General features: G+C 43.7%; 1 protein-coding gene across 2 annotated transcripts in view; it reads left to right on the top strand.

Moving 5' to 3' along the window:
- EHF (ETS homologous factor) overlaps nucleotides 1–21,097 on the top strand; it is a 66,544-nt gene that overhangs the window by 16,838 nt on the left and 28,609 nt on the right. Inside the window, exon 2 of one of the 2 annotated variants that reach the window (XM_072619174.1) lies at nucleotides 17,715–17,849. The exons of the other annotated variant lie outside the window; for it this stretch is intronic. Coding sequence (XP_072475275.1) covers nucleotides 17,753–17,849 — 97 coding nt within the window. The 5' untranslated portion in view covers nucleotides 17,715–17,752. The remainder of the gene's footprint in view (nucleotides 1–17,714; nucleotides 17,850–21,097) is intronic. 2 annotated transcript variants of the gene reach the window in all.

The raw sequence follows: 21,097 nt of genomic DNA, 5'->3' as shown, positions 1-21,097 counted from the left end.
TTCTTGTGAGGTTGGATCTTCTGTTAGGGCCATGCAAAATGGGCTAAGTATATTACTATCAAGTAAGGTAAGGTAAGTCTTAGTTTTTAGGGAGGGCTGTTGGTCACTGCTCTGTCCTTGTCTGACTTGTAAGGTGGAAAAGCAAGGACTACGTTCCCGACCACTGAGCCTATCCCCAGTTGACCCCAGGGGCATCCAGTGCCATCTAGTAAGCAAAGATCTTCCATGAAAACCCACCTTGCTCATAATGGAGACAGTACCTTGGATCCCAACCCCTCCCTCCCTGTCTTCCCCACCCGTCTCTTCCCTCCACCCTTGCTACGCATTCCAACATGGCAGCTCTTATTTATTTTTCAGTCAACTGAGGGTGTTGTTAAATCTCTTGACTTCTCTGGTTGCCCGGTTTGGTTCTGATGAGCTACCCTCCCTGTCCTTCTCAAAACAAGAATGCTTGGGAATGCTCAGCCAGCCATGTCCCTCCCTTGTCAGAACATCCTGTTCTTAATGCTCCTTGATGGGCAAGGCTGTGGTTTTCTTGGCCCACTGCAAAGGCTTCAGTTTTCCTGGCCACTGCAAAGGCTTCTGGTCTAGTCCTATGGCCCAGGGGCTGTGAGGCCCCAAGGGTGAGGAAGAAGCAGGGTGGAGAGGGAGCTCTTTGGGGGAAGCCTAGGATACTTCCCAAGTCTTCATCTTCCCTAATTTGAAAGAAAACCATTAAGAAATTTCCTGTGATGGCGGGGAGGTGTTGAGGGCTGGTTGATGATGCTTCCTTTAATGAGTGCTGTCATGACTTAAGTTTGAGTGGTTTCTCCAGCCCTTTGTGACTGACCCCTTTGGGCCAGGCCTCATGCCATCACATGATATTGACAAGCTAATGAGGAATGAGGGCATGTGGATGACGAAGAGAGACCTTGGATTAAGGCAGAAATCACACCTAACCCTTCCCCAGTCCTTTTGTACCTCGGATTTCAGATCACTTTGCAGGACATGAATGAACCTGCATGACCAGCCCTGGTAGAGGTAGGTATCCCTCACTTTGTGCTGGGGAATCTGCAACCCAGTGAGGGGAAAGGGGCTTCAACCTGGGCAGTGACTCAGAAATTGACTAGGAGGTCATCTGAACTGGGACAAGTTCAACAAGGACAGTGACCCAGGGCCTCTTACAAGGATCAAATAGATTTGGAAGTGCGGGGCCCCAGAGGTCTTTTTATCATTTGACAGCAGTGAAAACTGAGACCCAGAGAACTGAAAGCAACCTGCCCAAAGTCACTCTGGTACTAAGTAACAGAATCTGGATTAGAACCGTGGTCCTCTCTGACTTAAATCCTGCATCTATTGTGGACCATATTGATTTCCTGAGCTCTAGCTTGGAAATGACACATTGGTTGGGGTAAAAGATAGCTTTCTTGGTTGCCCTGATTAATGTATGTTTTTGATTGTTGCTTTTCTGACAAGCAGAAAAGTAAAACATTCATTCTCACCCTCCAATGTGGTGTTGGTTAGTTGTCACTCACAGAACTCAAGACATCTCTCACTGTGCCTTCTTTGAACAGACTGATGGATAGAGTGCCCTTTGGGTAAGGGTCCTTGGGTACCATCGACACCTTTCTGTATGCTGAAGGAGCGTTCAGACCGAAAGCACACAGTTGTGTGCATCTGTTGGAACTGTGTATAGAGGCTTTTTTTCTTCTGGTTTTATAAGAAAAACAAACTGGCACAGCCATTCAGTCAAACCAGCTCAGGCTGTTCGGGCAGATGCCTTTCTTTGCTTTTTCTGTTTATTTTCCAACAAATCAATGCTTAACTACGTTGTTATCGAAGCAGAGTAGCAGGTGCAAAAAAATACCTGGGCTGCCAACTCAAACGAAAAGGTAGGGCCTATACCCTCTGGGAGGTATTCAGGAGATAACAGGAGCTCATGCCAGCAACTGAATTAACAGTTCTATTTACGGTGGGTTTTCTGCCTTAACAACCTGCTCCTAACCCTCTGACATATAAACACCGCATTGTCTTGAGGAGCCCAGACAGCCAACTGCTTTATTCCGCCCTGAGTGGAACGCTTTCCTGGCCTAGGCTGCTTTGGAGAATTCTGGACCCTAATCCTGTCTGCCAACCTAAGAGCTTAGGATAGTCTTTTGTTGTTTTTTTTTTTTTCTCCTGAGTCTTCTCCAGCAAGGGCACAAAGACGGGGTGGGGGTGGGGAGAGAAGGGGAGGTAGAATTGTCCAGAAAGAGAGAGGAGGTCTTGCTCTTAAGACTTGTTTTGTTTTTTTTTTTAATGGAATCCTCCCCATTTTGTTTGTTTGGCAGGTTGGTTGTTTCCAGATCCCAGGGCAGATTGCCTTGGCTCCCTTTGCCACTGATCCTTTCAGTTTAGTGGTTTTTTCCCCTCTTCTACACTTGGTTGGATTCATTGAATGGACTAGAACACATTTAAAAAGGTGTAACAATTGTTTAGAAGTCAATTGGAAGGGCTTGGGATACTAGACAAGTATTTCTCTTGGTGGAGAGTTTCTATGTTTTGGAAAGCTAAGGGGACACTCCCCTTAAGCTTAAAGCCTGAGATCCAGGAAGATCTGTTGATGCTTTAAAAGACTCAGGTAGAAGGCGACCCTGTCAGACCAAGGTTCCATGTTCCTCTAGGAACTCTGGGCCAAAGAAACCCTGCCGTAGAAGGGTATTCTGCCTACCTTTCTCTGTTCTCGATTACTAATTAGTCTACCTTCAGAAAACACATTTAAGATAATAGACCATGTCTATTAAATGTGTCTGGTGAGCCTTTGGAGCCTGGGTTAGGGTACGTTGTAGTAAAGACAATCATTGCTCATAGATTTGCACTTGGGATGCCTAATTCACATGACATAGCTGTCATCTTTCCAGTGAGGGACTTTCTCCCTCACTGATACAGAATACAATTTCCTTCAAGTTCCATATATTCTGTATTGTCCTAACATTGAAGGTGTGGAATGTATGTACAACATTCCTGACTGCTTTACCTAATGCTCAGGTCTTATAGTCTTACTAGAATCTAAAGTGATGAAGTGGGCTGGATTCAATTCAAACCCCTCCCTGCACCCTGCATTGCAACATGCATCTGTTAAATGCCTAATCAGTTCAAGGCACTGTATGTTCGGATCCGGGGAAAAGGGATGAAATAAAAGTTGCCTTCTGTCTTGGAGGAGTTTCCTTTATTCAAGGGATAATAAAATGGAGTGGTCCTTAAACACAGGGGCGAAATGACTTTATCGTATTTAGATTTAGACCCAGAAGAGATCTCAGAGGTCGTCTATTCTAGGGTTGTTTTTATTTCCATTCTTTATTTTTTTAATTTATGGAATAAAATAAGCCTTTCCATAATAGTAAAATAAAAAGAAAGATGATTGGACGTGAAACTGCAAGCTTACTATGCCAAACTTGTTACTGTTGCACACAACAATCATCATGTACATTTCTTTGTTTCCTTCCCTTTTCCCCCTCCCACTCCCCAGAAATGGCTACCATTAGGCACAAAATACACACACACACACACACACACATACACACACACTTCTATTTATTAATTCTTTCTCTAGATACAGATACTGTCTTTCTTCATATGTCCTTTATAGTTAATTGGGCTATTTATAATAAACAAAATAACTTATTCATTCACAATTGCTCTTAACTCTGTGTGTATCTCTCATTCTTAAACGTGTTATATGTAAACGCTGTTGGATTCTGATTTATTTTTCCATTCTTTTAACATTTTCATTTAAAGTTCTGAGTTCCAGATTCTATCCCTCCCTCCCTTCTCCTTCCCCTTCTCCCTGAGATGGTAAGAAATCCGATATAGGTTCTATGTGAGCAATTATGTAAAACATTTCCACACTAGTTGTTTTGTACGGGAAGACTCAAATGAAAGTGAAAAATAGCGTGCTTCAGTCTGTATTCAGACAGTCTCCATTCTTTCTCTGGAAACAGATAGGACGCTTCATCATGGGATTGTCTTGGGTCACCGTATTGCTGAGAATAGCTAGGTCGTTCACGGGTTTTCATCTAACTATTGCTTTTACTACGTACAACGTTCTCCTGGTTCTCCTCCCTTCACTGTGCATCAGTTCATGTAAATCTTTGCAGGTTTTTCTAAAATTACCCTGTTTGTCACTTCTTATTGCACAATAATATTCTATTACAAATTTTAGAGGTTTCTAACTTAGTTTCTCTGAACTTATTTATAAAAATATTTTGATAATTATATTTCAACATAATTGGTTTCCTTGATAATTTTAAGTATTTTATTTTGTATATACAAAACATTAATCTGATAAAGAAGGAAAGCAGTATTTACTAAATGCCTATTATGTGCCAGGCACTGGGTTAAATGTTCATATCAATAGTATCCCAAATCTAAGGGGTCTAAAGGCTTCCCCAGACTGCCAAAGGAATTTATCTATGACAGAAAAGAGTAAAAACCCCATATCTGATCCAGCACCCTCATTTCCTAGGTCAGGAAACCTGTCACCAAAGAGGGTGAGTGATTTGTTCACACAGAGCAGGTGGCTAGGTGGGCCAGTGGATGAAGCGTCAGATCTAGAGTCAGGAAGACTGATCTTCCTGGGTTCAAATTTCACCTCAAAACATGTCCTAGCTGTGTGACTCTGGATAAGTCACTTAACCTTGTCTACCTCAGTTTCCTCATCTGTAAAATGAGCTGAAGAAGAAAACAGCAAACCCCACTTGAGTATTTCTGCCAATAAACCCAAAATGGGGTCACAAAAAATCAGACAAGGCTGAAAACGACTGAACCGAGCATGAGGCATAAATGACTAAGCCAGGTCTTCTGATTCCAGATCCTTTGCTGTTTCCACCAAACCCCAAAGTCTTGAACTGAGAAAGGAATGTTCCTATTTCTAGTCTAGTGGCTCAAATTAGGCATTCCAGGTCTAGCGCCCGAAACTCCCTCTGGATGGCCACCTCCACCCTCTCTGTAACGTACGGCTCCTGTGTTCCCAAGCCTGCCAAATTTAGGAGGTTGAGGCTCAAATTAGATGTTTTTTTCAAACTTTAAACTGATCTATAAATGTCATCTACTTTGTTTATCACTATTTTTGTTAGATCCATGGGCATCCTTCCTGACAGGGTTGCCTCTCCATGGGCATTTTTTTTAAAGGACAGATTGGATTGAGAGTGTGAATAAAGTCAAAGAAGGGAGGGATGAGGGATGAAAACTTTTCCAGGAGGGCAGGGAGCATGGTCCCTGTACGTATCCCAATGGAAGTTGTATGAGGGCACAATCATTGAAAGCAATCATTGGTGGGGAAGTTGGGACACAGGGCAGATGGTCTCTCTGTGCCAGGAGGGCAGAGATGAAAGGACCCTGGGAGGGGTTTAGAGCCTGACTCAGGTGGACCGAAGCCAGGTGGACCATTGTCTGCCCTGAGAATGGGGTGGAGTGTTAGCCTAGGGGAGCGAGGAAGGCAGAGAAAGATGGGATCCTAAGTGGGGATAGAAAACACAATTCCTGGTTGAACTTGCTGGCTAACAGCTGTTACCCCAGCTGTTGATTTACCTCCTGGCCATCTGCTATGGGATAGCTGTTCTCTGCCTGTTGATTTCCTCTTTTTCCTCCTGTAAAGAGTTTCAAGGTTGTCTTACTGGAAATCAGAATTCTGGTATCCTCTCTGGTTTTTTCCTGGTTGGTAACCGTAGGTGTAATACTGCTTCTTTAATCACTTATTCTCATCCCCTTCTACTCCCCCACCTCCTTCCCAAAGTAAGAATGCAGCCTCATGTCTTACATTCCGTTCCACGCGAGGAGAAGACAGAAAGAGTCCAGGCTGTCCTCCTAAAGCTCTCTTTCGCTTTATCTCAAAGACTCCTGGCTGGGACCGTCTCCAAGGGTCACACAGGGTGAACTTGTCTTTTGATCAGCTTTGGTTCATTGCCTTCCCCTGTGCGGTATCTGCCTCCTTGTCTGTATCAGGCACCAGGGGCGATAAGGATCACAGAAATGGGTCTGTTTACAAATTGTTCACAAACAGTGAAGGAAATCCACAAAAATGTTCTGGATCTGGCCTCTGGAGAGCACGAACAGCCTCCAGAACTCTTAGAATATCTAGAGTAATCAATAGCCCTGAAAGTAGGGAACAGTTTTCATTAACCTAACTCTGTAAGCATGGAATTATGGGTGACATAATCCCCAGGCTTCTGTTCATTGGTGAAAATGGGGAATATTGTCAATATCGTTTGACATGTTTATGTGGGAGGGAATGAGGATTGAGGATGAACCCAAACTTAGAGTTACACTGAAACAGGAAGACTTTTATTTAGCATCTTTATTTTAAAGTATAAATACTTAACTTTATTACAAAGGGTTAAAAATCACCTACTGACTTTTGCTTATTACTTTATTAGTTATTTTGTTTGTTAGCTAAGATTAGACTCTGGATGTTGTCCACTTCTGAAAGAATTGTAAAGCCCCCTCCTCCTTTTCCAGTCTGTTTCCACATCATTCCCCTCCAAGACTCTTTTAGCCCAGAGTGACCATGGCCTCCTTGCCACTCTGGGAACAAGACACTCCACCTGGGCTCTGGGGATTTTCTTTGGCTGTCTCTCCCACCTGGAATGGTATCCCTCCTCCACTGTGCCTACCTTCTTCCCTGGCTTCCTCCAAGTCCCAGATAAAATCCCTTCTAGACTGGAAGCTTTTCCTAACCTCTCAATTCCAGTGCCTTCCCTCTGTTAAATATTTCCTACTTAGATCCTGTAGATAGCTTGCTTTGCATGTTGTCTCCCCATTAAATCATGAGCTCCTTAAGGGCAGGGACTGGTTTTTTCCTTCTTTTTGTATCCTTTGCGCTGAGCACAGTGCCTGGCACATAGTAGGTGCTTAGCGAACATTTATTGACTGACATATGTTATCTCATTTGATGCTTGAAACAACCTTGTGAGGTAGATAACTCTCATTTTACAAATGAGTCTCACAGAGGGACTGTATTATACAGAATCACACAGTTGGTAACTTTTTGAGGTGGGATTTGAACATGGATCCTTTGCCATCGTCATGATTAAAAAACCTTTTTAGGATCACAGATTTAAAATTAGAACAGACCATGGAAGACATCAAACCCAGTTCCTTTATTTTATAGATTTCCAGCTGGGTCAGACAAATGGATAGAGCACTAGGTCCGTTGTCAGGAAGATCTAAGTTCAAATCCAGGTTCAGAAACTTACTGGCTCTATGACCCTGGGCAAGTCATTTAACCTCTCTTTGCCTCAGTTTTTTCAACCGTAAAATCGAGATAAGAGTAGCACCAACATCTCAGTGTTGTTGTGAGGATCAAATGAGATAATATTGGTAAAGTAAATGCTACATAAATGTTAGTCATTATTTGATGATGATGACAACGATGATGATGGAATCTGAAGCACACCCAAGGCACACAAGCTACTAAGCCTAAGGTCAGACTTGAACCCGAGTTTTTCTTCCTCCAAGTCCAATAGAAGGAACTTCTAGCACACCAGGCTGCCCAATGTTTTAATGCAATGCTGTTCTCCTGATCAGATCCTTTGATAAAATGGAAAGACAATATTCCAAGCTCAGCTCTACCACTTAGGACCTTTGTGGCCATAAGCAGGGTCACTTGTTCTTTCCCAGCCTGTTTCCTTCACTTTATGAGGCAAAGGTCTGAGGTTTCCTTTCATATCTAGATTCCTGACTCTATGATTTATGAACCTAAAGGGGAATCTCCCACCAGATCCTTATTCATTCCAGCAGTTTATTCTGTGCTGGTAGATTTGCCAGCAAATCTGGACTGAGCGGCTAAAAATTCAGTGATTTCTGACTTCACTGACTCGACCCAAAGCCTGGAGGTTAGAAGATCCAAGACTTAACGGTTTTACACCAGCTCTGTCTGAGTTTATTCTGTGACCCTTAGTAACTCATAGAACCTTATTAAGCCTTGGTTTCTTGCCTCCTTGACTCCATTAAAATGGGAATAATATGAAATAAAATGTCCCTAAAAGACAGGAAAGTTTTATAGTGGTGGCGAATCTCTTTAGAAAGATTGTAGCCTGGGATCCACTCATGAGCTTGTTTTAAAAAATTTTCTTTTGATCACTGTTATTCAATACATTTGATTTCCTTTGTAATCATCTGTATTTTATTTGATGCAGTGAAGGACATTTTCTGAGAAGGGGTCTTTAGGTGTCACCAGATCGCATGTTCCTGACACAGAAAAAAAAAATTAAGAACTCCTTCTCTGTAGAGATCTGACCAATTAAGATGAATACAGAAATGGTTGAGAGCCTTGTGAAAGTATTATCGGCTATTGTAAGGAGGCATTGCCTCCAGAGAGGGGAATTTTGGCTGGATGTCAGGAAAACGTTCTTAACTATGTGAAAAGGGCTTCCTTGGTGGATGGTGGGTTGCCATTTGCTGGAGCTCTTCAGGTGGTGGTTGGATGATTGCTAACGCATCCATCGGGGTTGTGGTAGACTTAGAGTATAGTCCTGTTTGAGGACTGGTTGGATTAGATGCCTTCTAATCCTTTCCAACTCTGCCTTTCTTACATTATAATTACATGGAATGTAATGGTGTAAATGGGGTAAAGAGGATCACTCTATGGTTTTGAGCTACCCCCAGGAGTGGGATCTCTGCCAATCACGATGGCCACCATTGGAGAACTCAAGAAATGAGTACTCCATCTTCCTCCTTTTCCCCACGATACCTTGGGCACTTGTACTGAAGACGTCAATAAAAGAACCTAACATAATCTCTTAAATTTTTTTCAGTTAGTAAATATTAACTCTACCCTCCTCTCCATTAAATTAAAAAAAAAAAGAAAACTCTCCAGGGCCTCAGTTTCCTTATCTGTAAAGTAGGGAGGGGAAGGTCTTTATACAACTCCCCAAAGGAAGGGTCTTAATTATCTTTTTATCTCTTCTAGCACTGGGCCTTGAACTCTGCACTTAATAATTGCTTAATTTACCCAAGGAATTAGAAGCGTTCCAACTTCTTAGGTGTGGGGGAATCTCTTGGTTGAGGGCTTCAAAATTCCCTGGGTCTCCCATACCCCACTTGGGTGGCTGAGCTGGGCTGAGGACAGAACCTCCCACTGGGCAGCTCATCCGAGCTGTGCTGGGCTTGTCTCAGCCAGAAAGTTGGTTTCCTTGGAATTGTTCATCAGAAAGTCACAGTTCAGCAGTTTCTGCCTTTGTGACTTGAGCTTGCCTCTCTTTCTCTCTTCACTGAGCAAGGCCAAAAGACAACCAGACGACTGGAGGGGGCCCCACCCTGAGAATGGCACACCCTCCCAGTTCTCTGGGTAGAAGTTGGTCCCAGCTTCACCCCCTCAGTCATGCCAGGGCCTCCTGTTCCTTTGAGTGGCACCCTTCGAGTTTGAGGAGGCCACCATCTGTGTCCAACCTACCTTTCAATGAGAAGACAAGGGCTTGAACCTTTGCAATGCTTCCCCGGTGAGCATGGGACAGAGAATCACAGGATCAAAGACCCAAAGCCGGAAGGAACCACTGAGTCCAGTTTCACAAGTCTTGCCCTCCTACTGGGATTTCAGTTCTTCATCACTGAGGAAGCCGAGGAAAGAATGCTAGATTGGGAGTCAGACCTGGCTTTAAATCCTGGCTCCTTTATGATCATGGGCAAGCCATGGCCCCTCTCAGTGCCTCAGTTTCCTCATCAGTAAAATAAAGGAGTTGGACCCGATGACTTCTCAGTTTCCTTGTAGCTCTGGATTTATAGCTCAACAATCCCCTGATCCCTACCATTTTTCCTGTTTTCTTCCCATTCTCAACACAGTCCATCGTTCAGGAAGAGTCAACCCCTGGGCCAGGAAGAACGTGTCTTGGCTCAGTCTCAGGTTCAGTCAGACATTAGTACAAGAATCAAAGAAGGGGGAGAGGAAAGAGCAGACATTTATGAAGTACCTACTATGTGCCAGTGCTAAGCTCCTTATCAATATCATTTTGTTTGATTCTCATAAGAACATTGCACTGTTTTATTATCATTCTCATTTCACAGATAGGGAAACTGAGGCAGAGTTGAAGTGACTAGAGGCTGTTGATTAATGAGAGGGTGGACATTGGGGAAGGAAGTGACTGATTTCACAGCAGGGAGCTTCAAAACACTGGAAAAGCACCCTAGCCTGAAGAAGATGAAGAATGTATTAATTCTGTGAATAAGATGGGATTGCATGGTTGTATACTCAGTCTGAATGGGAGAATCTTCAGAGTCAGTCACTCCTTCCTGGGTAGGAATGAATCCCGACGCACCAGGAATCAGAATGACTGACCTTGTCACCTCACCCTCTACTCAATAAACTCCTGGTGGTCTCGATTCCTCTGGAATCAGACATAAACTCTGGCATTTCAAGCTTCCTCTGTTTATGGTCTTCTTATATATTACTGCCCTCTAAGGTCCAATCATACTGCCCATATTTAATAGGTATTGTATGGTAACAATTATAATGGCGAGCATTTATATAGATTTGTGAAGAACTTTTACAAATATTCCCTCATTTTATCCTTACAACATTGGTCTTATTATCCCCATTTTACAGATGGGGAAACTGAGGCAGTCAGGTGAAGTGACTTGTCCAGAATCATAGCTAGTAAGTTTCTGATTTGAACTCGTCTCCCTTACTTCGGGTGCAAGGCTCTGTCTACTTTGCTACCTAGAGCTTTCTCAATATTGGTTTGGACTCATGGGTTTTACTTGGCAAAAATACTGGAATGGTTTGCTATTTCCTTGCCACTTGTGTCCCCATTTTACAGATGGATTTGTTGTTGAGTCATTTCAGTTGTGTCTGACCCCGTTTGGGGTTTTCTTGGCAAGGATCATGGAGAGATTTTTTGGTTTTGTTTTGCCATTTTCTTCTCTAGCTCATTTTACAGATGAAGACACTGAGGCAAGTGACTTGCCCAGGGTCACACAGCTGGGAAACCTCTGAGGTTGGATTTGAACTCAGATCTTCCTCACTCTAAGCCTGGTGCTCTGTTTACTGTGCCACCTAGCTGTCTCTCATTTTATGGATAAAGAAACCAAGCCAGTACTTGAAATCTGCTACTCTGACTTCAGAACCAAAGATCTTTCAACTATGTCACACAGTTTCATTTGAGAGTTTGACTGAAATGAGTGATGAGCCTCAATTAATTTTATTATTATTAGTTTCACTGACAAGTCTTGTTTTTACATTAGTTATTTCTGGAAATGCATATTATCCCTGCCAAATTGAACCGTTCCTTGTAGCAGAGAAAGGGCTCAACAGATATATAGTGACTTTTGTCTAACACTGTGCCCTAGTAGTCCCCCACCTGTCCACTGAGAGGAGAAAGGTAATATTTGATTATGAGTTCTTTAGAATCATTATCGGTTTGTTAGTTACCTTGAGGTCAGTTTCCTTTGAATGTTTTATTCATTTTCCATCCTGCAGTTTACTCCCTAAAAGCTGATCCCAAGTCAGTACTCAGAAATGTACCCTGTGACCTGAATGTCCTCTTCTCCAAAGCTAAAAATAGAGCTGTGCAGGTGGTGATGGTCAGGGTTGGATCCCCTTGGAGGGTAATGAGGCATCTGCTAGTTGACCGGCTGGTGGTAGATGGAGAAAAGTTCCAGGTGTAGATGAAAGTGAGTGGGATGAAGTGACCTGAATCTGGCAACTGTACAGAACCCAGTGACCTGCTGTGTTTGACGGGGGCTTGTCCATCACCCGCCGGAATTTCATTTTGTGATGATGTGGCTTCCTGAGGTACTTTCTCTTGATCACAGCTAGACTCATTTTCCAACACTTGGCCCCCACTTTGTAGACCAGGCAGCTACTACAGAGAGATGATCTGAATACACCAAGAGAATGAAAAAGACTAGGTTGAGAACCAGTTGACAGGCAGCAGGGAGAGCTGAGTCGGTATCTGTCTGCCAAGTGATGGACGCCATGGAGTTCCTGCTTGTCAACTTAAGGGGCAGACGTCTGTCTCCAGAACCGTCAATCTAACAAACTGTCTTCCCTTTGCATTAACAAATCTCTTGGGATTGTGCAACCCTTGAGCAATCCAGAAGGGCACCGAGTCAGTCTCAGTCACCGCCTGTCTTTCCTGCTCCAGGAGGGTAGCCATGGCACATCTAACTGAGCTCCCACCCCCATTGCTTTCCCTCTCACCTTTGAAGTGGGTCCAATGAATTGTTTTAACAACAGAAACTTTCCTATTATTCTAATTAGGATTTTTTTTCATGGCTCAACATGAATGATTTAATCTTACGTTCCTGGATTAGACACCATGGAACAGAAGGAAAAGGTGGTCAGTATTAGAAGGGAAGAGAAACTGTTGGAGAATTAAGAAACTGCCATAAGCCCCTTTTGAATAAATGACTCAGGGTGGGGACGATCTTCGCCTCTAACCTACACAAGCAATGACCCCTCCATGGGCAGTGTGGCACAAGTGAAAAGGATACCAGCTTTGGAGTCAATGGGGCTGAACCTCTACTACTTACTTTTGTGATAAAGAAGCAAGTGATCCAAATCATGATAGTAACCAACAGGCATTAAATGTCGATGGTGGGCAAGGTGCTATGTTACACTTTGGAAACATCAATACCAAAAAAAGAAATGAATCTTATTAATCTATCTTATTAATAAATTAATATCTTAATAATAAAGTGGATAACAGGGAGGCAGAATGGGGTAATGAGAAAAATACGAGTGTATAGGAAGAAAGTCTGGATTCCAGTTCTGACTCTCAACCTGCATTACCTGGGACACCAAGTGACTTTACCTGGCTAAGTCTCAGTTTTCTCTTCTGTAAAATGGAGTTGGGCTAGATGGCCTCTCTCCATATCTACGACTTTTAAGGAGGAAGTACTTTTGCCAGAATGATCTCCTTGGAGCAGGAAGCCATTATATCCTAAACTGCTGCACACTCAGTTTGAAAGATGAAATGGTTATTGTACCTACTATGTGCTAACCTAACCCTAACCCTACTAACCCTGGATAAATGCTTTTTACAAATATTATCTCATTTTATCCTCACAACAATCCTAGAAAGTAGGATTTTACAGTTGAGGAAAGCGAGATTAAATGACTTGCCCAGGGTTACACAGCAAGTGTCTAGGGTTGGATTTGAACTGAAGTTTTCCTAATCCTAGGTCCAGTGCTCTATCCACTGTGCCACCAGAGGCAGAGTAGAACTTGAACCCAGATCTTTCTGCCTGTGGGGGCCATCTCTTTAGCCTGGGAAATCAAAAAGATACTATTATCCTCCCTTTCAAGATGGCATCCTCCCTCTTAGAGGCCCTGTGTCAGCTCTTCTCGATGTGGGTGAGTGAGGCGGTTACTCAACAGACTCCAGCAGTCCTACAATCAGGTACTCATGTGGGCTCAGATGAACTCTGACTAAGTAAGGGTTGTCATATAAACGCTTTTACAAGCAGGAACCGTTTTATATCCCCTTTAAATGGGCAGCTCACCACTCTAACAGCTTTCTCTTAAAAGGGGGGACACCATGGTTGAGCCATGATGATGCCTGTTGCTCCATGAGCCAGCTCCCGGGCTGTGGGGGTGGAACATGTAGACCAGAGTAACTGACATGGACAAGCGTTTCACATCAGTCTCTTCTTGGGACGTAAATCAGGAATCTAGATTTAGAGCTGGGAGGTCCCCCAGAGGTCAGCTTCCCATGTTACAGATGAGGAAACTGAGGCTCCAGGTCACAAAAGCTCATAAATGGTAGAATTGGATTTAAACCCACGTCCAAAGAGTTCTCCTTCTGCTACTTCGGCGAGGCTTATGTGACCTAATCATTAGAGCCCCAGACCTCCCCAGGCTCCAGGATCAGGGCTTCTCTTCCATTGATGCCTCCACTAAAATCAGTAAAACAGAGCTGTTGAGGATTTGGGCGCTAGGGGCTGGAGGAGAGAGCTGGGGAGCAGCGATGTGTATCTTAATGATGACTTTCCCTACTGCACTCTGTCCCTTTTATATGATAGTCTGCCTCCCAGCTTTAATCTGCTTGAAACAACCTAGTTCCTCCTCTTTCCTAAACCCAGTGACCTTTTTGGTCTTTATCCTCCTGCTAGATTAGATTAAAATCCAGTAGAATTGGCCCTGACCTGAGATTCTTTCTTGTTTGTACGTAATTCTGCAAGTGTTTGCTTCCTTTGATAAAAGGGAAGTTTCTGGAGAGCAGGTAATCAATCAACAGATACTTGCAGTGCCTACTATGCGCAGCTACGTTAGGCCCTGATGATACAAATAAAGTCCAAAAGAGAAAGTCACAGCTCTCAAAGAAAGGAACAAGCATTTAATATGGTCCTACTATGTGCCAGGCAGCTAGGTGGTACAGTGGATAGAGCACCAGTGCAGGAGTCAGGAGGACCTGACTTCAAATCTCACCTCAGACACTTGACACTCACTAGCTGTGTGACCTTGGGCACACAGCTAGTCACTTAACCCCAGTTGCCTCATCCTGGGTCATCTCCAGTCATCCTGATGAATATCTGGTTGCTAGATTCAGGTGGCTTGGGAGGAGAAGTGAGGCTGGTGACCTGCACAGCCCTCCCTCACTCAAAACAAAGTCAAGTGCAAGTCATGTCATCATTTCTCTGATGGCATGGTCTTCTTCAGCAATGAAGGATGAACACGCACTATGTGCCAGGCACTGTGCTAATATTATCCTCCTGGCAACCCTGGTGAGTGGTGCCATTACGATCTCCATTTTCCATTTGAGGAAACTGAAGCAGACGGAGGTTAAGTGACTTGTCCAGCTAGTAAGTATCTGAGGCTGAATTTGAACTTGGATCTTCTTGACTCAGCCCCACTGCTTTGTTTAAAACCATGCTGCAGATATCAGGATCCTGACTCTAAAAGAAGGGAGAGGGATGCTTCCAATTGTTCTTTCTCTCTGGCACATAGTGGGTACTTGTTTTTTGATTGACTGGTTAAGTGATTGCTAAAGTAGCATGTTATTTTTGTGGAACAGACAGGAATGGTAGGCTGGGCGCATTGATCCCAGACGTCTTGGATTCAACACTCTTATCAGGGTATTTTTTCCCTGGTTGGGAATGGTAGGGTCTGGGTGGGGGAGATTTTTCCCAATAGCACCTGTGTAGTTTCTGAAATTGAGAGTAAGTTATAAAGTCCCAGGGAGGTTGATGCCCAACTCAAGGGGGAAGACTGGGAGCTTGCCAAGCTACAGAAGAAGGTTCAGGGAAGTACTGGGTTGTAGTGGTAGGTGTGGTTGTGTAGGAGACAAACCCCATGATTAGCTATGGCTGAGAGGGTGGGATTTAATCCATCTTGCCACCCTTCCTCCCCTTGATCACACACCCTTTGGGGTCGAGTTACTGTGCTAGGCAAGAGTACTAAATCAGATGAAATCGGTTAGACTGGTTGGACAGCCAGGAAGATGCAAAGAATAAAAGTTGGTTGATGTCAACTTGACCGAGGTCTCAAGGGGGTTGTCTATATGACCTTGATGAGCACACCCTGGGTCTCATTTTCCATCTCTACAGAATGAAGGGGGACTGTGTAGGCGCCTTCGGGGAACCTTCCACTTCTAAATCTAAATCTGGGCCTGTGACCTCCTGTAGTTGAGTGCTTGGTGCCAGGAGGTATCTAGGAGGAGTCTGGTCAGGAAGATGCTGAGCTCAACTACCTGGGAAAGGCAAATGGAGACTTTATCTCCCCTTTTCCCAGCCTCCTGCCCCAAAGATGATCAGGTCACCCTCTTGTCTACCTGCCTGCCTGCCTTTCTGTGCTCTGTGGAACCAGCCTCTTTAAACAACCCCAGCTGGCAAACAGGATGGAAGAATTTAAAGAAAACTCCCAACCTAGTCCTCCTCTGTCTCCCCACACCCCCCACCTTCCCTTTCCTCCAGCCTGGTTTTCCATGAAGTGGAAACCCGCCTAGCCAATCCTTCTGTGCAAACCGGTTGGGTTATGATCTTCAGACTTTCAAATGTTAAACAGTAACTTTCCTAAGTATGTTGGTGGTAGGATCAATGTAGGCTCTCTTGGGAGCCCAGGCCTTGGGTAAATAGAGCACTGAGGGAAGGAGATTCTATCCTCCACACCTCTTCCTGCCCCTCTTGCCCCTCCAGCTGTTGAGAAGTTAAGACAGCGCAGACAGACTTATTTTCTTCTCAGATAATACCATTTGAAAGGTGAAAAAGAGTTTTGGGATCATAGTCTAATCTCCTAATTTTGCAAGTAAGGAAAATGACCCCTAGAGAGAGGAAATGGTTTGCCCAAAGTCATATAGGTAGGATCACAGGATGATGGATTTAGGGCAGGCATGAACCTTAGAAGGCCATTCAGTCCAACCCTATTCCTTGAGGGTTTTTTGTTTTTTCAGATGAGAAAATGGGAGTTTCAGAGAATAAATGTTAATCTAAGCCTGGGATTAGAGCTCAGATTTCCTGACTCCCAGGCCAGGCTCTTTCCAACTAGATTTCCCTAAGGATCTGGGGATTATCATATTCCCCCCCCCCCCCAATCCTCCTTGATACTGATAGCTATAAAAATCATAAGTCATAGATTTTTGAACTGGAGGGGGCTTTACAAGCTTAGTTCCCCTTATTTTATAAGGAGGCAGGCAACACAATTATGAAGAGACCCCAGAGGTTGGTTGCATGCCCTCATTTTGCTAAGGACATGGAGACTTTTGAGAGATAAGGTGTTTATCCAGTCACAGAGGTTAGTAAGTGGCAAAGCCAGCATTTGAACCCAAATGCTCTGCTGCCAAGGGGCAGGTAGGGGTGCAGTGAAGGCCTGGAGTGAGGAAGGCTCATCATCCACAGTTCAAATCCAGCTTCAAATACTTAGTAGCTGTGTGACCCTGGGCAAGTTACTTAACCTGTTTGCCTCAGTTTCCTCATCTGTAAAATGAGAAGGAAATGGCAAACCACTCCAATATCTTTGCTAAGAAAACTCCAAATGGTGTCACAAATAGTCAGATAGGACTGAAACAACTCAGCAACAAAACCTAATTCCAAAGCCAGTGCTCTTCCCTCTACACTATATTTCAAATTAGTTCCCAAGATCATCTTATCTCCATCTCTTAGTACATCAAAGAGGAAGGAAAGGACAGTTACCATTTGTGATTTGGGGGCTGGAGGGTGAGAGGAGGTGGGCAGAGTTTCTAAGAAGCAAAGCCAGGATTGTGCAAGGTTCCAAGTGCCCTAAGTAGAAGCAGATCCCAGTGGCTGGGGAGTCCAGCCAAGTCCCCAGTCCATGGGCCAGGCCCATGACAGGTCCCTGTGCAATTCGGAGGGAGAGCTGGCTGTGTGGGGCAATGCATGTATACAGGTGCCCTGGAACTACTGAGGAGATAATTTTAGGTCAGAATCTCACTGGAAATGCCCATCTCTTTGACTACAAGGTTTAATTGATTGGAATTCTGCTTTAAGAAAAAACAACAACACACCCTTTGGTATTTTCACTTTTGCAAACTTGGAGGCTGGCCAGCATCTCCTGGTGCGAGGTGTATTACCCTTCATTCTGCCTCGTTCCTGATCGGAGATTATTCATTTATGAATGGGTGGCTGTAAAAACTTGTCTCATACATATGAATATTGGACATGGAAACTTTAATTGCGGGAGAGTTCTGCCTTTACTGATGAGGGCTGCGGCAACATGTTTCTGGGGCTGGTGTGGAAGAACTGACTTTTTTTTCTCTTCTCCTTTAAATTTTCCTGCTGGCGCTTTCCAAATGGCATTTGTCGAGAAGGCATTAACTGAGCGGACTGTTGGACACCCTTACAGATCATGATTTTGGAAGGAAGTGGTGTGATGAATATCAATTCCAGCAGTCATCTCCTCCACCAACAGCCGGCCTGGACAGACAGTTACCCCACTTGCAATGGTAGGAGGACCTTGGCTCTGGGTGGGGTTAAGTGCCTGCTACTGTTTCCCCCATACTCACACGAGTCCATTCTTTTCTATTTAGGTAACAGTATCTCCCCCCCCAAAATTAACTTTTAGGTCAGGGTGGGAAGGTAAAACTTTCTGAGGGATGGATTCCCTTGTGGGATGATGGCCTTCCCCCAATGGTGCCTTTTGGCAATTTTCTCCAGTTCCTGTTTTCCTGTTCGGGAGGATGGTGCCTGAGTGGGATCCCTTGAGAGAGAGACTGGTGGGCCAGATGTTACCTGAAGGAGAGATACATGTTTCAAGTTTTCATCCTTCTTTCTCAGCAAAGCCAAGATAGAGCAAAGTTGGTGAGGATAGCTTAATAATTCTAAATTAATAGATATTAATTCTAAATTAATAGATAATAACCTAATAATTCTATGTAAAAATCTATTTAATCCTTTACTAAATTAAAAGAAAATAAAGTAGGATAGTAAATATACATTCAGCTCATATGTATCACTTTATAGGGGATGAAGCTAGAAAGGACTTAGGAATACTTGTCAAATTGACCCCCTCGCTTATTTCTCTACCCTATTGGTTTCTTTTTTCTTTCCTCCCTTTAAAAAAAAAAAAAGAATTGTTGTGTTTAGAAGAAGGACCATAGAGATCATCTACTTCAACCGCACTTTTATAGATTAAGAAAAGTCTCAGAGAGTTTTAAGTGATATGCCCACTGTCATAACAAAAATTGAAGCTGCAATTTATATGATAAGAGGGCTAAATGTGGAAGGTTATCTAGCCGCTTCATCTTACCTATGAGTAAACTGAGGCCTAGAGAAGCTAAATGACTTATCTTAGGTCAGACGTGGTAAGTGGCAGAACGAGATGTTGCACTCAGTTCTCTGAATTTCCATACTGCCATAACTAGTGCCTCGCCGGTGGGGATTTGCACTTCCTTCCTGGATGGGGCTGTGTGTCCTCTCTACATTGCCCACCATGCCCATCAGCTCTTGATGTCCCACCTCTCAAATCATGGCTTTCTGGTTATATAGGTTGCAACTTCCCCTGTTTCTCCATTTCCAGATGCCATGCATGGTGCCTCTTTCCAACCTGATTCCCCTAGCTGAAGAGGGGCATGGGCCATTTAGACCTTTCTTAGCTATTCCTTCTGACTCCCAAACCAGTGTTCTTTCCATTCCATGAAGCTCCATGGCTTAAATAAATTTGATACTGAACTTGGGTTCAAATTCTCTTAAGATCTACATGTGTCCTAATATTTATCAAATAGGGGGAAAAGACTTAAGTCAAGGCTCTCCAATACCAGCTTAGTAACTTGAGACTTACATAATCGTGGTTCCTCCAAAGAGTTCCTAATATTTCAGATAGAGATTTTTTTTTTATTATATGAAGAAGATGACCATCCCAGGCTGAGGCAGGAGCCCATGTGATGATGTTATGAGGACCTCTACTTTCCAACTATCACCCCAGATATGAGGAGTTCTGGAGGGAAAATGACTTTGACTCCTTTCAAACTCAATTGTGACTATTTTGGGGGTGGGAGGATCATGGCACACTTTCAAATTCCCGTAGTGTTGCTGCAGAGTGAACCAAAATGTGAATGGGAGCCATACAATTCTGTTGGCATTTGCAGACTGGAATGCAGTAGGGTTGTCCCCAGCTTCATCTATGAAATGAGAAAGTTGAACTCAGTTATCTATAAGGCCCCTCCTAGATCCAAATTCTACAATTATGACAAGAGTAGCAAATAGGGGGGAGAAATATGCTAAGGGATCCGTCATTAGGAAGTGTCTATAACGAACTTTCCATACAAGGAGAATCTCGACATTAGGATTCAATCCAATCCAGTTTAGTTCATTTTAGTCAATAAGCACTTACTTACACTAACTCTGTGCCAGACGCTGTTTACAAAGAACGGCAAAAGTCCCACTTCTGCCCTCAAGGAGGGCAACAGAGAAGACACCATGTAAATAACCAGGTACAAGCGAGCTAGATGCACATAGATGGAAGGTAGTCTCAGGGTGGCACAAGCTTCTTGGGCTCAGGATAAGAGTTTACCAAATTGCCTGCCTGGATCTTGATAGCTAATATTTATATAGCATTAACGATGCATCTTACATGGATCATTTCATTTGATCCTCATGACAACCCTGCAAAGTAGGTGCTATGATTATTCCCATGTTACAGTTGAGGAAACTGAGGCAGGCAGAGGTTAAGCGACTTTCCCAGGGTTGTTGGAATTAAACTTCCTGAATCCAGGTTAAGCGACTTTCCCAGGGTTGTTGGAATTAAACTTCCAGAATCCAGGCTTAGTGCTCTAACCACTTTGACACCTGGCTACCTCTAAATCTAGGGATTAAACTTGGTTTCACTGCTGGGGGAATTCCCAAGTCAGTAAACTTCCTCAACCAACACAGGTCAGTAACTTCTCTGCAACACACAGTCATAGGAAGTTGCCTTTGACATTGGACTTGAATAGGGTCATACAACTGAGCATATCACAGATTTAAAGCTGAAAGGGAAATCGAGTCTGACTCCTTCATCTTCCAGGTGGGGAAACTGAGATACAGAAAAGATGAAACTAAATGTCTTGCCTAGCTTCACCCAGTTAGTAAGTGCCTGAGGCAGGATTTGAACCTAGGCCTTCCAAGGGCGTTACTCTCTCTGTTACACCATGCTATCTCAAATTTTAAAATAAAAGCTAAAACAGAAGACCATTTTTGGAGCTACACTAAGAAATAGGACTCATTCCCAGACACCATGTTTACATGACCCCAGGCAGCTGGGTGAAAACCCTCTCTGAAACAGAGTCCCTTATCTGGGTGCTGGGATGTTTCTGGAGTTTCCTCTACAGTTGTATTGGAGTAGAGTTGTCCCCACTTCATTGTGTGGTGTCATGAAATCTTGCCTTTGTTAGTTGGTATTCAAAACTGTTTCCCTTCACGAAATGATCTGCTGGGGGTTCCCCATATACATTCCCTTTCCTGCTTTTTCACAGGCTGCTCCCCATGCCTGGAATGTCCCCCTTCCTGATCTCTGCCCCTTAGCATTCTTGGCTCCCAACGTTGTTCAGAGGTCCGCCCCTCCCAATTCTTAATGTTCTTTCTCTCTCTCTGAGGAAATTACTTTGCATTTACTTAATTTAGCACATCGTTTTCCATTAGCAGAGTGTAATCCCCTTGAGGACAAAGGCTGTTTAGATTTTGGCCTTTCTGTATCTCCAGAATGCAGCCCAGGGGG

The sequence above is a fragment of the Notamacropus eugenii genome, chromosome 6, assembly GCF_028372415.1.
Source record: "Notamacropus eugenii isolate mMacEug1 chromosome 6, mMacEug1.pri_v2, whole genome shotgun sequence".
Classification (NCBI taxonomy): Eukaryota; Metazoa; Chordata; class Mammalia; order Diprotodontia; family Macropodidae; genus Notamacropus; species Notamacropus eugenii.
This window is presented reverse-complemented; position numbering and strand designations above follow the sequence as displayed.